At 50.1% G+C, this 14,933-nt stretch overlaps 6 protein-coding genes across 6 annotated transcripts; 3 read left to right on the top strand and 3 right to left on the bottom strand.

Moving 5' to 3' along the window:
• Positions 1–963: 963 nt before the first annotated feature.
• On the top strand, positions 964–4,202 carry T310_6995 (Actin-interacting protein (Bud6/Aip3); the record flags this gene model as incomplete). Its single annotated transcript, XM_013470203.1, has 3 exons — positions 964–1,035; positions 1,106–4,079; positions 4,111–4,202. The coding sequence occupies 3 exons, from the start codon at positions 964–966 to the stop codon at positions 4,200–4,202; spliced, it is 3,138 nt and encodes a 1,045-aa protein (XP_013325657.1).
• An 820-nt stretch (positions 4,203–5,022) lies between these two features.
• On the bottom strand, positions 5,023–5,595 carry T310_6994 (uncharacterized protein; the record flags this gene model as incomplete). Its single annotated transcript, XM_013470202.1, has 1 exon — positions 5,023–5,595. The coding sequence occupies one exon, from the start codon at positions 5,593–5,595 to the stop codon at positions 5,023–5,025; it is 573 nt and encodes a 190-aa protein (XP_013325656.1).
• A 690-nt stretch (positions 5,596–6,285) lies between these two features.
• Positions 6,286–7,670, top strand: T310_6993 (Uncharacterized protein; the record flags this gene model as incomplete). The annotated part of the gene is made up of 2 exons (XM_013470201.1): positions 6,286–6,997; positions 7,063–7,670. The coding sequence occupies 2 exons, from the start codon at positions 6,286–6,288 to the stop codon at positions 7,668–7,670; spliced, it is 1,320 nt and encodes a 439-aa protein (XP_013325655.1).
• A 702-nt stretch (positions 7,671–8,372) lies between these two features.
• Positions 8,373–9,602, top strand: T310_6992 (Mitochondrial 2-oxodicarboxylate carrier 1; the record flags this gene model as incomplete). Its single annotated transcript, XM_013470200.1, has 4 exons — positions 8,373–8,450; positions 8,631–8,660; positions 8,734–8,813; positions 8,891–9,602. 4 exons carry the CDS (start codon positions 8,373–8,375, stop codon positions 9,600–9,602), a joined length of 900 nt encoding a protein of 299 aa, XP_013325654.1.
• Positions 9,603–10,054: 452 nt separating this feature from the next.
• On the bottom strand, positions 10,055–10,650 carry T310_6991 (uncharacterized protein; the record flags this gene model as incomplete). The annotated part of the gene is made up of 2 exons (XM_013470199.1): positions 10,055–10,519; positions 10,591–10,650. 2 exons carry the CDS (start codon positions 10,648–10,650, stop codon positions 10,055–10,057), a joined length of 525 nt encoding a protein of 174 aa, XP_013325653.1.
• A 785-nt stretch (positions 10,651–11,435) lies between these two features.
• On the bottom strand, positions 11,436–13,463 carry T310_6990 (Efflux pump antibiotic resistance protein; the record flags this gene model as incomplete). Its single annotated transcript, XM_013470198.1, has 6 exons — positions 11,436–11,755; positions 11,843–12,213; positions 12,276–12,635; positions 12,700–12,906; positions 13,112–13,276; positions 13,333–13,463. 6 exons carry the CDS (start codon positions 13,461–13,463, stop codon positions 11,436–11,438), a joined length of 1,554 nt encoding a protein of 517 aa, XP_013325652.1.
• Positions 13,464–14,933: the final 1,470 nt, after the last annotated feature.

Below are 14,933 nucleotides of genomic sequence, written 5' to 3'. Positions count from 1 at the left end.
TGATTGGTTCGTAATTGACTGTCAAATCAAAAATATTCATAATTTTGAAAAAAATATATTATGTTAATCTCTCAGTCTTTCTTTATCTCAATGTATGTTGGAGCCTGACTTCAAGAGAAGATATCTTTGGAACGAAAATAATCAATAAAAAGCAATAATGGATGGCTGCGTATTCATCACAGGGCTGTAGAGGAGTATTCCGTACGTGAGGAGCTAGCCAATGCAAGGAGATAATATCGGACACGATAAGCCTTGATAGCGAGTCTCGAATCGGAAGACAATCCGTCACAGGTAGTAGGACACTGGCTTGACTGGAGCAGGATATCGTCGGAAAGAACATCACAACCCTCGTTACATTATTGCCGCAAAGTGCCTGTACTATGTACTGTACAATGGCAGAGCTAAATAGTGTTTTCTGCCAGGTCGTAATCCGATTAACTAGCATGAATTTATTAGTAAATTCTCAATGGCCGTAGAACAGCGGTGGAAGAACTCCAGAATATGCACCGTAATGGCCCTACCACCAGCACTCGCCCCTTGCAGCGAAAATTGCAACTGGAGCACCACTTTTTCACCGGATCGTCTGCCGTAGCAAACAAAGTTCGAGATCTTGAGGACGATCAGTGACAGAAAAGCGGTGGCTGGCATGATCTTGGCGCCGTGTTCTCAGCCAAGTCTAACGAACCCGTGACCCACACCTCCGCTCTCGCCAGGGGACGAACCTCATTGTGGTAGTTTCTAGCGTACTCACAGACCTGCCGAGGGTCGCCTTATTGTTATCGCCAGCCTTTTGTCTTTCTCTGTCTCTGTCTTTTGTTCTTCCCTCGCCAGTTCCTGGGAAAGTCGACGTCTTCTACACGTCGCTGCTGTCTCATGCAGTCCGCATACTCCCATTCTCGCTCTGGGCAGCGCCCATCGGGCGGCGACTCGACTTCCTCAGCTGGGAGTGGCATTGGGGGAAGCATGTCCTCCCAAGCAGCCGGTCCTCGCAGTTCTTCAGGTTCTGCACGGTCCCAGTCATCGAGGGGCGGAGTGGTAAGTTCGCGGGCTTTGCGTGTCTGTCATTCTTTGATCAAGCGAGTCTCATTGACCTGTGTCCATCTAGCAGCCCGATAAGCAACTGTCCCAGATCGAAAAGAGCGTAACCCATCTCTTAGTCGCGACCAAACAACTCCTGGAGACCTTAACACAATGGTCCCGAGGGCAGGCTACGGAGAACGAGGTTTCGGATGTTTATGTGCGCCTGGGATACGAATTCAACCTGGCCTGTCGAGCGTTTGGGGCTATCGGAGTTGATACGGCGGACCTAGGACCTGTGCCCGATCTTCTTCGGACCATTCTCGAAGACACTCTCAGTCAAGATGCTTCGCCACAAAGCCTTGACAGATACCTGCCGCGGATTCGAGATATCATTATCAACTTGCTCCACGGCCTCAAAAAGAAACAGGCACGATTACGATCGCGACAGGTGCGGGAAGACAGCAAGCCTTTCCCGGCGAGGCAAGCGAGCGTTGGTAGTCCCGAAGCTGGTGTGCCACAGGCAGCGGAGGAATCAGTGCCTCAGTCTCCCCATAAACGGCCTTCATCATCACGTCGGTATGGAAGCAATGGTTCTCTCGAAAACCAGCCTGCAGCACCAAGAGATCGAGCGGGTGGCAGCTTTTCCGACCGGGAAGCCTCAAGGCGGGAAGCTCAGAGGGCCCTAACTACGCCCAATTCATCCTCGTCCATGTCGACACCAACGATGCAAAATCCCCCTGGCCAGTCGCCTTACTCGGAAAGCGAACCATCTTCCGGACGGGCTCCTACATCTTCTGGCTATCCTCAAGCCTACCCCACACCGCCTCCGCCGCCGCCGCCTCCAAAGCAAGATGATGCATTAGGTGCTTTGCAAAGAAGTGGTGAACTTGAGCGACGTGCCTCCCGCCGATTTTCAGCATATCAAATACAAAAGCACCTGGGTGGATCATCCAACGGGGTTCCCATGCTTCCATCCCAGAATTCTCCCATGCCGAATAGAGGTCGCGATGTGCGGGAATCTTTGAACGCAGTACGGCTTCGTGGCTCCTACATTCATACGAAACAGCGATCGACAACTCGGCAAGAGTCGTCCCCGAACAGGGCGGGTCAGGCCCCCGCCGCTCCGAGCATTGCAGAAGAGGGTGAGGATGGACGCTCTAACCCTCAAGATGCGCCTCCAGCAGAACGGTCGACCGAAGATAGCTATGGAGATTCGATCCCGAAGACTCCAGCAGACAAACTTCGTCCTGCGGCGGAATTGGATAGTCGCGATGTCCCTGTTGTTGGTGGCTCTTTACCTGACCTCCCTCGCCTACCCGAAGGAGGCTCTCTCGCCGAGGGTTTTGAGCCCAATAAAAGCTCAGGACCTGATGGGGCGGCCACTCCGGCAGCTCAGCGTGGTGGTTCCTCAGCCGCCGTGTCGACTCCTCCTCAATCTCAACAATTTATCCCTGACCAATCTCCCGCTCCCGGGAAGGAACTTACTTTGTTCTTACAATACAAGAGCAAGATCAAGAAATACGTTATTCCCGAAGGGTCCACTGGTTTGACACTTGGAAGACTCCAACTGGCTTTCATTGAAAAGTTTGCATGGAATATCCATCAGAACGGTGTTGACTTGCCAGAAATTTATATCCAAGACCCTATATCTGGAATTCGACACGAGCTTGAGGATCTCAATGACGTCAAGGACCGTTCAGTTCTCGTGCTGAATGTTGAGGCCCTCGATGAGGTTAAACGGCATATTGATGATGGATTGGGCGGTATCCGCCGCCTAATTGAAGGCGTGAAAAGCGCTCTTGACGAGCAAGAAAACGTTATGCAACGGGTTGCTGAACGTCAATTGGAAGCAGCAAAAGAAATGGCCCGCCTCGCAGCAGCTCCTCCAACGTCGATCTCTGGAGGACCCTCAAAGGGCGGCAGACCGAAAGGATCAATTTCAGGCAGCGACAGTCAACTGGCCGAGGTACAGAGCCTTCGACGTGACCTCGCTGTTTTGCGTCAAACGTACTCCAACTTTACCTCAGATATTGCGGCGTCGATGAACAACATTCGGGCCAAGGCAAGCAGCGTCAAGGCTGCAGCAGAGAATGTAGCCACACCGTCCTACGAAGGGGATGCTGGACGTGCCCGTATCAATGCTGGAAAGAAAGAACTCGCCGATGAATCCGAGAGACTGGTTGGGCGTGTGGATGACCTCCAAGACTTGGTCGAGGACCTTCGCAAGGATGTGGTTAGTCGCGGTGTTCGTCCTCTTCCTCGACAACTCGAAGCTGTAAGCAAAGATATCAGCGAGGTGACCAAAGAGGTCAAGAAGATGCAGGAGTTCTTGAAGCGCGAGAAACCTATCTGGACCAAGATTTGGGAGAAAGAGCTGCAACTTGTCTGTGAAGAACGGGACCAGCTCACGATGCAGGAAGATCTGGCCGCAGATCTGGAGGATGATTTGGAGAAAGCCGCCCAAACATTTGCTCTCGTCGAGCAGGCGACGCGTCAGCAGATGGAAAATGGTAATGGAAGCATGCTTCGCAGCACTTCCCGCAATCTTGCTTTTGACCAAGGTGTGGATCCTATGAAAGCAAAGGATAATGTTCTCGGCGAGGTTCGTGCCCTCCAACCCAATCACGAATCTCGGCTGGAGGCCATCGAGAGAGCGGAGAAGGCCCGACAGAGAGAGCTCGAGAGCCGGCGAATGGATCTGTTCCAGCAAGAGTTGGGCCAGTTCGTGCAAGAAGGGAAGCTGAAGAAGAGTGGAGGTGTGGAGGAGGCCGAGAGATTGCGTCGAGCCAAAGATGAGCGCATCCGAAAAGAGGTCTGGGAAAGGCAGCAGGCCCGAGCGGCGGAATTGGAACAGATGGAGAAGGAGGGCTCAGAGTCCGCGCAGCCTGAACAGTCGACGGACGAGACTCAGCGCGAATCTGCAGAAGCTGAGAAAACATCGGAGACTGCAGGCGCGGAACCGGCGCAAGAAGAATCAGCTGAAAAGCCCGCAGCTGAAGAAGCTGGTGAACACAACAAGGAAGAGCCTGCAAAGGAAGAAAGTGCGGCAGATCCTCCTGGTATGTAGTTCCATCTACTACTACATGGCAGTACCATATGTGGGCCTGACAGGTACTGCAATCAGCGTCCCCGAGCAAGCGGAAGTCATGGCTGCCGTCCATCTTCTCCAGCTAGAGGTCTGAAAGCCTTTCTTCAGGCGTCTTTTTGCTGTGTGCGCCATTTACTATTTCTCTCTACTCCCCCATTGTACTTTTCTGGATTGATGTCGCTGTTTCATTCTTTCCCCTTCCGTCTTCCCGTCATTGTGCCCTTTACTTTGATGACAGTCCCCTTCAACTCCTGTATGCCCTGTATATCTTGCCCACTTCATGATGATATTTCATTCCGTGCACTTCCTTTGGTCTTGAAATGCCCCTATTTCATCTACCCCATCTAGGTATAGCATGCTTCTTGGGCGAATGGCCTCACATTGTTTCTGAATCTGCCATGTCATTTTTGCTCTTTGAGGTCCCCATGATTCTTATGATATGTTGAGGATACCCCCGCCCGTGTGTGTGTGTTGTTTTGTAGCAAGAATCAGTCTCATTCAAGGCCTACCGGTTTACAGGTTATGATCACTTTATGTATGCCCAGATTGGATATGATTCATGGAGACAAGCCCCTTGGTAGATTGTGTTCTCTTCCTAGATTAATCGCATTCATCGCTGATCTATCTTCCATCAAAGAGTCTTAGAGTATTGCTAAATTGGTAGAAGCTGGCCATATCATCAAAACAAGAGAAATTAGTGTTAATCGCAGCTGTTGCATTTAGTATTAGATACCAGGCTACCTAGGTAGGTACAGTACCACGAGGAACTTCTCGTCCGGTTTAGCACGTCAGGTTAGGTGTCAAGTACCTAGGTGGCGCCTGTTACCTAGGTAGAATATAATAAACTGTCCAGCTCTTCCCCCTTTAATATTCTCTAGCCAATTAATTGATACCTATAGGCTAAAGCCCCGCCTTTATCGGTGTTTCCCCTTGCCCTTCTTCTTATCCTTAGGGGCGAAAGACTTCTTCTGCAAACCGTCCCATTTCCTGTCTCCCAGTTTCAAACTAGCTGTGTTAAGCAAGTCAAGAAAACATTCATCCTTCGATAATCGTTTCGGATCAATGCCCAACGCCTTTTCCAGGACCGGCGCAATATCGTGTGCCGCGCAGACACGAAAGTCGCCGCTGCTAACGCGTTTCTTCATGCGTCGATTTAGCCGCTCTTCGAGGGTCTCTTCGATAAGACGAGAGAGCGTCTTGTTTTCGTCTATGGCGGTATTCTTTATTGCCTCCGCCTCTTCGGGCTCGAAATAAGGTAATCCGATATAAGACGGGTCGGATACTTGTTCCAGCCGCGCTTCCGAATCAGCCCGTTCGGAGTAGTGCCGGAGATCGAAGAATACGTGGATCTTGTACCAAAGCGTGGGGGAAATCGTTGAGTTTTGTAAATCTGAGAGAGAGATTGTCTTTTCGGCGTTTGTTGAGTGAGGTTCAGTTGTCTCAGCTGCTTCTTCTGCTGCAACATGTGTGTTGCTTGTCGAAGCCATGTCAAGTATTATTTGGGGAGTGAAAAGTACGGTAATAAACGGTGCCGGTGCCTCTCAGAAACTTGTGAGCGTGCATCTATGCAAAGAGCTAGGCTATGGTGATATGGCTGCTGCAGGATAGTTGAGTTCTCTGAGAGAGTGATGGATAATCAGAGAAAGGCTGTCTGAAAGCGAATCATCAAAGGCGATGCTTTCTTACAGTCCAAGTTAGTACAAGCTACTGCACTCTGTAGCCTAAGTTTCGTAGTCCTGTGGGTCCAGCTGAGCTGCCAGGTGGGACCGCGAGGCGGTGAGAGCTATACACCGGCAGAACGACGCAAGCAATTCATGTCATTGTCCCAGCCTCTCTGAATTCTGCCCGCTAAGGTATATTTGTCGTCCGATTCTTTTCTTTTGTTCGGGGTATATATTATTTCTGTAGTCTACTGTAGCTCGTGTTTTTTCCTGTGCAAATGAAAATATCCTTTCTCAATACTTGAATTCAGTCGCATCTTTCCTATCCGAGAGCTTGAACTGACTCCCGACTGCGTTTGAAAACATATATCGAGTATCTGTCTGTTCAGTTATGCTACTCTGAGTATTTTTGTGGGGACTTCGACTTGTCAAGGGACTGTATGTACTTTTCTCCATTCTATCGCGTCTGGTGATTTCATCCTAACGAAGCTAATGCGTGCAGGAAAGGCGGATGAAATGCAGCTGAGGAATCTACGGCCTTTCTTTCTCCTGTTCCTATCTGCGATAGCCTCCTTCGGCGCAAAAGCCGTCGATGATGGTCTCACAACACGAGAGAGCGGCGGTCCCAGCGGGCCGTTACCTGATTTCGACAAGATTGAAAGACAGAACGCCGTCATCGAGCAAAAACTGGCCCAGCAGAAAATCAATGGTGTGCGGAAGATGAGTGACGATGAAGGAGAGAAGTTCTTTCTCGATTACTGGATCTTTGATGACGATCTGGAGGGATACAATCTGGGGAACGTTAGCGTAGCCCCAAGAGGAGCTTTGGATGACACGCAATCGTCCGATGTCTGGTCGAATGCGTCCAGTCTCACGCAATTTCGGCCTGCTTTTCTCTTGCATACAGACGAGCAAGCGGAGTTGTTCCATCTGGCAGAGCGTTATTCCGGCCCTGCCAGAAGGGCTTTGTCAATGCTGATGAAGCGGGATTTCAAGTGTCCCACCGGCACGTTCAGCTGCACTTCGATCAATAGGCCGGACAGCTGCTGTAGCAACGGCGATACCTGTCAGCTGATACAGGACACGGGTCTTGGAAGTGTTGGCTGTTGCCCACAAGGCGAGACGTGCTCAGGAGGCGTCAGCTCCTGCGGTTCGGGATATACCGGCTGTCCTAGCAGCCTGGGAGGTGGATGCTGTATCCCAGGGTACGAATGTGTCAGTGGAGGATGTAAGGATCCATCATTGTCCTAGTCGTTTTGATGGGATTGTCTCAGCTGACATGATTCTCTACAGGCGCTTTTGTGTCGACCTACACAGTGACTGAATATTCTACAACTCGTGTAGTGTCCTCAACAGTGACAACTCCAGCATTGACGTCCATGTCCACGTCGACAACTGCTTCAACTAGCACAAGCATAACGAGTTCTACCCAAGGCTCTACGTCACACGGTCTTACACCTCCCGTACGGCCAACGACTGAATCTCAAACCACCATTACTTCTACCGGCGGTGCCTCGGTCTGCCCTACGGGCTTCTACGCCTGCTCTGCGGTGTACCACGGCGGCTGCTGCCGTACCGGCCGCGACTGCGACACAACGTCCTGCCCCGCAATGTTGTCTACTACCGTAATCAATTCGGACGGCGTCACGGTCGTTGCGCCTGTTCCTACTGCTCCTCCTGCCACAGAAGGCTCCTGCGCAAGCGGCTGGTACAGCTGTGCCGCTTCTGTCGGTGGCGGATGCTGCCCAAGCGGATTTGTGTGCGGATCAAGCTGTACAGCCACGGCAGCCACAGCTGCAACGGTGGCCAAAGTCCAACCTACTGGACCAGGTAGACGGAACAGGATGGACTTGTATTGCCTGGGAGCTTGTGTGCTAGGAGCGCTGTGCTTTTTGCTGTGAAACGCCTCTTTTCATGAACGTTTCTGCGGCTGCATTGCGTCTGTATATATTTTGGCGTCTTCCTTTTTGCCCTCATTCCCTTTCCATTTGCATGGTATGGCGCGTTACGAGAACATTGACTGATGACTTCTCATGAGATAAGAGACATGGGTGCATATAACGGTCTGGAAGAATTTTCAGCGAATGAATGAGATTTCTATATTTGTATACAAATATAACGTTATCTGCGTGCCTTTCCAATCCTAGGTCACGACATTCCCCGTGGGGCTGTCGACGAGCAGTCGTGGGGCTAATTAACAACGAGGGAGCTGCTCTGACTGCATTCGCCGCTTTTAGCCGGCGGTCAGTCACCGCTCTCCGAGATTGGTTAAACAGCTCCGACTCGGGCTCGCTCCGCGCTGCTCTCCGCACGCTCGATCAGTCATCATCCGTTCCCATCTCCAACTGCCCTGCCTGCTACTCCGGAAACTCCCCTCTCGCATCCTCCTCCCCGTTTCTCTCCCCTCTCCTTCTCCTCATACGCGTGCTCCTTCTCCAACCCGGGACCCGACACCCTTTCTTATTTCTCTTGTCGTTTGTCTGGTTCTCTTCCCTTTCGTTTACATCCCTAACCCCAGGTACCTACCTACCCGCGTGCGCTTTTTGCCGGAACCTGTCGCCGATAACCGGATACGTAACTCCGCACGGTGCGCACCACCCACCATGTCGTCCTCCAAGGATAAGAAGCCTCTGCCCTTCATTTACCAATTCACCGCCGGCGCGGTAGCCGGTGTTTCTGAAGTAAGTGTCAATTCATATCCCTTAGCTTTTCTTGCGGGAGTATATCGTTCGCTGACTAGCTTTTGCCAGATTCTTGTGATGTACTTCTCTCTCTCCTACTCCCTAGTTTCCTTCCCCCCTTGATGCGGGGGTTCTGTTTCCTTGCCAATGGTCCAGATAATTAATACATTGTGTGATCAGGTACCCATTGGATGTCGTCAAGACGCGAGTGTACGTTGTCCAGGCCATTCCGTCACAAAGTAAAGTTCTTTTTCGCTAACACGGGCTGGTGGATTACAGCCAGTTGCAAAAGGGTGCTGGTGTCGGTGAGGAGGCGTACAAGGGCATGTTTGACTGCTTCAGCAAGATCATCAGGCATGAAGGGTATGTTTGTTGTTGTCTGGATCAATTCTCCCTCCAGGTTGTGTTATTGTATTATGCTCATGACGGACGGATCTTAGCGTCTCCCGTCTCTACCGCGGTATCACCGCCCCTATCCTGATGGAGGCTCCCAAGCGTGCCACCAAGTTCGCCGCCAACGACAGCTGGGGTGCGTTCTACCGTAAGCTTTTTGGTGTTCAGAAACAGACCCAGTCGCTGGCCGTCCTGACTGGTGCCACCGCCGGTGCGACTGAAGCCTTTGTGGTTGTCCCCTTTGAGCTGGTCAAGATCCGTCTGCAGGACAAGGCCTCGGCGGGCAAGTACAAGGGAATGCTGGATGTCGTTGGCAAGATCATCAAGGAAGAGGGCCCTCTGGCGCTGTACAACGGCCTCGAGTCCACCCTGTGGCGTCACATCCTCTGGAACGGCGGCTACTTTGGATGCATTTTCCAGGTGCGCGCGCTGCTGCCCAAGGCGGAGGAGGGGAACCGGTCGCAGCAGATCCGCAATGACCTGATCGCCGGTACGATCGGCGGCACGGCCGGCACGATCCTCAACACGCCCATGGACGTGGTCAAGTCGCGTATCCAGAACAGCCCCAAGATCCCGGGCCAGGTGCCCAAGTACAACTGGGCCTGGCCATCCGTCGGCCTGGTGTTCAAGGAGGAAGGCTTCGGCGCGCTCTACAAGGGATTCATCCCCAAGGTTCTGCGGCTGGGTCCCGGAGGCGGTATCCTGTTGGTCGTCTTTACCGGTGTGATGGACTTTTTCCGAAAGATCCGTGGAGAGTAAACAAACAGCACAAAACAGAAAAAAAAGTTAGTGAACGTGCCTATGACCCGGGGAGAAAGAGCAATCAAACAATCAAGAAAGCAAGTTATCATGAGAGGGGGTCCAACAAGGAAGAAAGGAAGGGGGAGAGCGCGGACATAACATAACTCACGATCAATCCATCAATACCTGCGAATCGAATCGAATCGAACCGGAAAGGAAAAGAAAACCCCGAAGGAAGACAAAAAATTTTTTTTATAAAAGAAAAGATTAGAGAACACGATTGATCAATCTGGATGGTAGAGATGGAATGTACAGTTTCTTTTATTCCTTTTTTTTTGTATCGTTTTGGCTTGGCTTGGTTTTGTTTGGTTTACTCATCGTCTTCTTCTTCTTCTTCTCACCGTCTTACGAGAAATCTATCTATCTATCCATCTATCCATCTGTGTCGCGTACTACTACACTACATTACACTATGCTACACTATAAGTACTTTTGTTGTTGTTTGTTTTCTGGTCTGGTCTGGTCTTTGAGTGACTGTGACTTGGTTGCTTGATAGATAGATAGAACACAGGACTGCTACTACTGCTGCTGTCGCGGCCAGCGCCAACCCGGGAGAGAAAATCGCTGTACCAGCTGAACACCGTCTGGCACGTCGAGCAGCGCTGGATCGAGCCCGGTGGCATGAAAATGTCGAGGAAGAGGGCCACCATCTCATCTTCTTGACGGACCGTCACGACGGGAGGGATGGCCACTTTTCCCCCAGTGGTCGTCGTCAATGCCCATGCTGGACCTGAACCTGGACTTGAATTTTGTTGTTGTCCAATATTACCGCCAGATCGCAGTGGAAGACGGACGTAGACGCCCATGCCATAATAACCCTCACATGGCAGGGAAGAGAGCCGGCATTTTTGACAGTGGGGACGAGCTCGATCGCACTGGAAATTAGTTAACCCTAGTTAGGTGTGAAACGAAGAGAAAAGAGGGTTTTTTTTAATGATTGAATTACCTTGATCTTCCTTCGTCGACATGTCGCGCAGGATTTCGATTTCCATGCAACTCTCGCCATGGTGGAACAGTCAGGGAGATAGAAGATTAAAAAAGAGAGATAGACGATAGACGAAGATTGCCTTTTCTTTCTTTCCCCTGTTTTGCCCCCCTTTTTTGTAGTTTCCACTTCACCTGCTTATTGGAAGGCTATGAACCGTCTCCGAATTTCACTCTTTTCCTTTATGGCAGCTGTTAGTGATGGATTTTTTTAATCATACGGATAGGTGCATGTCCTATTACCTTGTCATGTTGGCAGTCGTACTGAAACTGACTGACATGGTTGTTGATGAGCTGTTATAATAGAATATTCCATTCAGTCTCGCAGCTGTCGGCAGCTTCCAAAAGACACGATGAAAAAAAAGAACTTCAATAAGAGCCTCACACTTAACGAGCCTCAGACTCATTGCAATGAATTAATTAATTAGTAAATTAGTATCCTGCGTGGTCAGCCTTCAGCTTGTCGGGCGCAGATGTCGCGGCACCTCCTGACAAGGGGTTCGGCTAATAAGCGCTGCCGATTGGAAGGGGGACGCATTTGTAGAGCGTTTGCTATCCCCATTTAGATAACATAATTCTGCTCCTCAGAATTGGGGATGGAATTTGATTGGATTAGACGAGAAATAGATGCATCCAACAACACGCCAACCTTCACCAGTCAGACCAGCTCATCAGCCAGGCCAGGCCAGAACTGTGCCAGAAATTCCACTCAGCCAAAAGGAGACCCCATACCATCTTCTATTTACCTGATTGATCCTTTTCTTCTGACAAATTTGCATTAGTCGCATACAAAAGAGCCATGCCATGTCAATTTTCGACTGCTGTCAGTTGAGTGGCCCCCCTCCTCCAGAGCAACGCAGCCGCAGGAAGCTGCGCAGCCGCAAACCCAATCATGATTCGGAATTGGACGTTGTAGCTCTGGGCAAAGACGCTCTGAATCGTCTTCTGCTGTTCGACGCCCAGAGTCCGGATAATGGCCGTGTTCTGGAGCAACGTCTGCAGCTGTTCCGGTGACAGGACATCGTGCAGACGGCTCTTCAACATCCCGTTCAGGACATTGGATGCAATTCCCAGGCCGATTGCTCCTCCCAGGAAGCGGAATTGAATGATAGCGCCCGTGGCCACGGCTGTAGAAATCAGTATATGCATGCATGTATAATCATGACCAATAGGGGAGGGGAGAAATGAGTGAATAATACAACGATGACACTCACCAAGGTCTTTGGGTTCGACAACGAATGGCGTCGCCAGCAGAAGGATGCCGAATGTCGTGCCCACGCCCGCCCCTGCAAGGATCTCATAGACGTATCCAGCAGCGGGGAAATAGTTATTATTTTTAGGAAGAGTCGACAACAGTGCCACACCGATGGTATGGAGGATGGAACCCAGTATGAGAAAATATATAAATGGGATCTGACCCTTCTTAGAAGCGATATTGGCCACCCCGACAGCGACTGCACTCATGCATGAGTATGCAAGTAGACGGACTCCCGCAGAAAGAGCTGAGGTCTCGGTGACAACTTGGAATCGCTGAGGTAGGGACACAACGACAACATTCGAAGGAAAGCCAACCAGAAATGTGGTTCTATCGAGGCAAAACGATTAGTCAATTGTCAGTCGATCTTGATGCGAATATCGTAGACCTACAAGAGCATCCCCATCCAGGGTCGATGGACCAGAAAGCGTGTCGGAAAGATCGGCGCCGGCCTTCGTTCTGCAGCGGTGATGAAGTGTTCCCACACAAGGAATGCAATCCAAGCGATGCCAGAAATCACAAGAAGTGCAATTGTCGCCCTGTCCGACCAGCGAAACCTAACGTTGACTTCATTAGGTACCGTTATGAGTGGAAGAGAGCTGGCAAGCAGTAGAACGGCCCCAACGAGGTCAATCTGCAGAAGATTCGTCCTGGATAATCGATGCTGCTGCTGCTGCTTTGTAGTATTTGAGCCGAAGCTGACAGGGAGTGCAATCATCAACAGAAATATCGCGACGCCACCGATGGGAAGACTAGATTGACATCAGTTAGCCCCCTTTTCAAGAGAAATATAGAAAACTAGAGCTGCGCGCGCACTTGATGTAGAACACCCATCGCCAATTCGAGTAGTCGTCCAGCGCACCTCCGAGCAATGGGCCGGTAGAAAACCCCAATGTAATGGACGAGGACACGAAGACGCCGTAAAGAGGAAGCTTGGATTTCGGCAGCATTTCGTAGAATATTAAGATCGATACCGAGTAGGCACCGGCAGCTCCAATTCCCTGGAAAGCACGACATATGATTCTGCTGGAACGTCAGCATGAGATTCTCAATGGATTGATTGACTGGGATCGAACGAACAACTGGCTCATTGATTGAGATACTCCGCATCCGAGGGAGAAGGCGATGAATATCGCCATTGTTGCAAGGACTGATGACTTTCGACCGATAATGTCACTCAGCTTGCTCCAGAGGACGATGAATCCTGTTCTATTTAGTTAAAACATACACTCCATTTTTTTTAGTGACAAGCAGCATACCGGTAGAAGTAATTAAATATCCTGTGACAACCCAACTCGTTCGATCGAAGCCATGCAAGTTGTTGGTGATAGTAACCAGAGAGGTGCTCACGATGGTTGTTTCGAGATTGACCAGGTATATACAGAACAGCAGACTGGAGCGTCAGTCAGCATAGGTAGGTCTCGTTATATCAAGGGAAGCACGACCTACCCAATTGTGGTGAGGTATAGCCTCCATCCCATCAGATAGGAATTATTCGTTTCCGAGAACACGTCTTCTCCCTTCTGATCTGGACTCTCTTCACGGGGTTTCTCTGCGAGGACCGTCTCGCGGTCCGTCATGAATGTAATGATGTTTTCAAGGCATGATATTCAGCTCATGCGAGAGATGCTAATCCAAGAAGGAGTTAATATAGGAAAGCCCTATGTAGGTCGAGAGGCACGGTGTCAGTTTTGAACAGGGAGGAGCTATCCGTCTGCCGGCGTCCTCTTTATAATAAGATTTTTTTGCTTCAGCTCAAACAAAAACACCATTAGTTTCCACACCGCATGGATCTGCTAGACGGTGGATCTCTCTGCTGAGGCTGAAAATGGCGCTGCTCAATCATGTCGGATTTTTCACCGACACTTGCAGGTGACAGGGACACATCATGACTCGTATATTTCGTGATATTGTTGAGACAAACCACGTTGAGGGAGCCGGCTGCCCTACCCATGGCCTCGGGCTTTGCAGCTCGCTGGTTGGATGGACGAGATGGTTGGGCTTGATAACCTTGCATAAAAGAACCATCAGACCTAAAGCGAGGACAGGAAAACCACTATTGAGAGTTTCCATTAACGACCTATGAGCTGTGATTTTGGTATTAGCCATTTCAACGACTGGGCGCTCGCAAAAAAAAAACGCAATGAACCTCAAGATCAACTAGTATGAGTACCAAAACTACAAAGATAACGAACATAAACTCCGTGCCTTTGCCAGGCTTCAAGAATGGCTTGTGAAATGAGGAGAAGCACGGAATAAATTGGAACATATCCCATTGCAAGGAGCAGGGGTATCCTTTTGACCGCACATTGGGAAATTGGACACATCATCAAACTCTCAGGGAGGAGTCGTTCCCATGTGATGTAGCCATAACAAAGAGCTCCAAGTTCTTGTGTCGCACGCTACTCGTAGTAGTCGAGTTGCATACTAGGTACGAGGACAAGAGATGGTATTAATTACGCCACAATATTGTTGAGATCAGAGTCCAATGCCGCAGAAGGCAACCGTCAAGGACCTTCCTAGGTAGGAAGGTAATACTGACAGGTCAGACCATCCCAGAAAGGGTAATCCACACTGGCCGCGACATACTCCGGCTGAGGTACTGTCAACCAGACAAAGAAAAACCTAGGTTACCTAGTGAACCCCTAGTGTGAATGATAGCTAGCCAGGTTGACAGGTACTTACCTAAAGCACATAATTATCTGAAGTGCATGATCTCTATGTTAGGGTGGCATATGATTCCAGTCTAGAATCGCCGATTGCAGATAGGATCAGAGATTCCTGATCAGGGACCGCACACAGGCTGGATAGATTGTGCATCATCATCATCATAAGAGTTAGATGGGTTGAAATCAAAACTTGTCAAGAGGCCACACATGTTGAATTGATGAATTGATTAGAAACAGGCTGTTGGCATGCTGCTCCACGATAAGTAAACTAAACTAAACTATTCCGTACCGGACAATAAATATGAGTATTAACAGGAAACCAAACCAAACCAAACCAAACTGGACGGGGGAGAATGCTGCTTGTCAATGGCAAAAAGGATC

Source organism: Rasamsonia emersonii, assembly GCF_000968595.1.
Source record: "Rasamsonia emersonii CBS 393.64 chromosome Unknown ctg1118621760487, whole genome shotgun sequence".
NCBI lineage: Eukaryota > Fungi > Ascomycota > Eurotiomycetes > Eurotiales > Trichocomaceae > Rasamsonia > Rasamsonia emersonii.
This window is presented reverse-complemented; position numbering and strand designations above follow the sequence as displayed.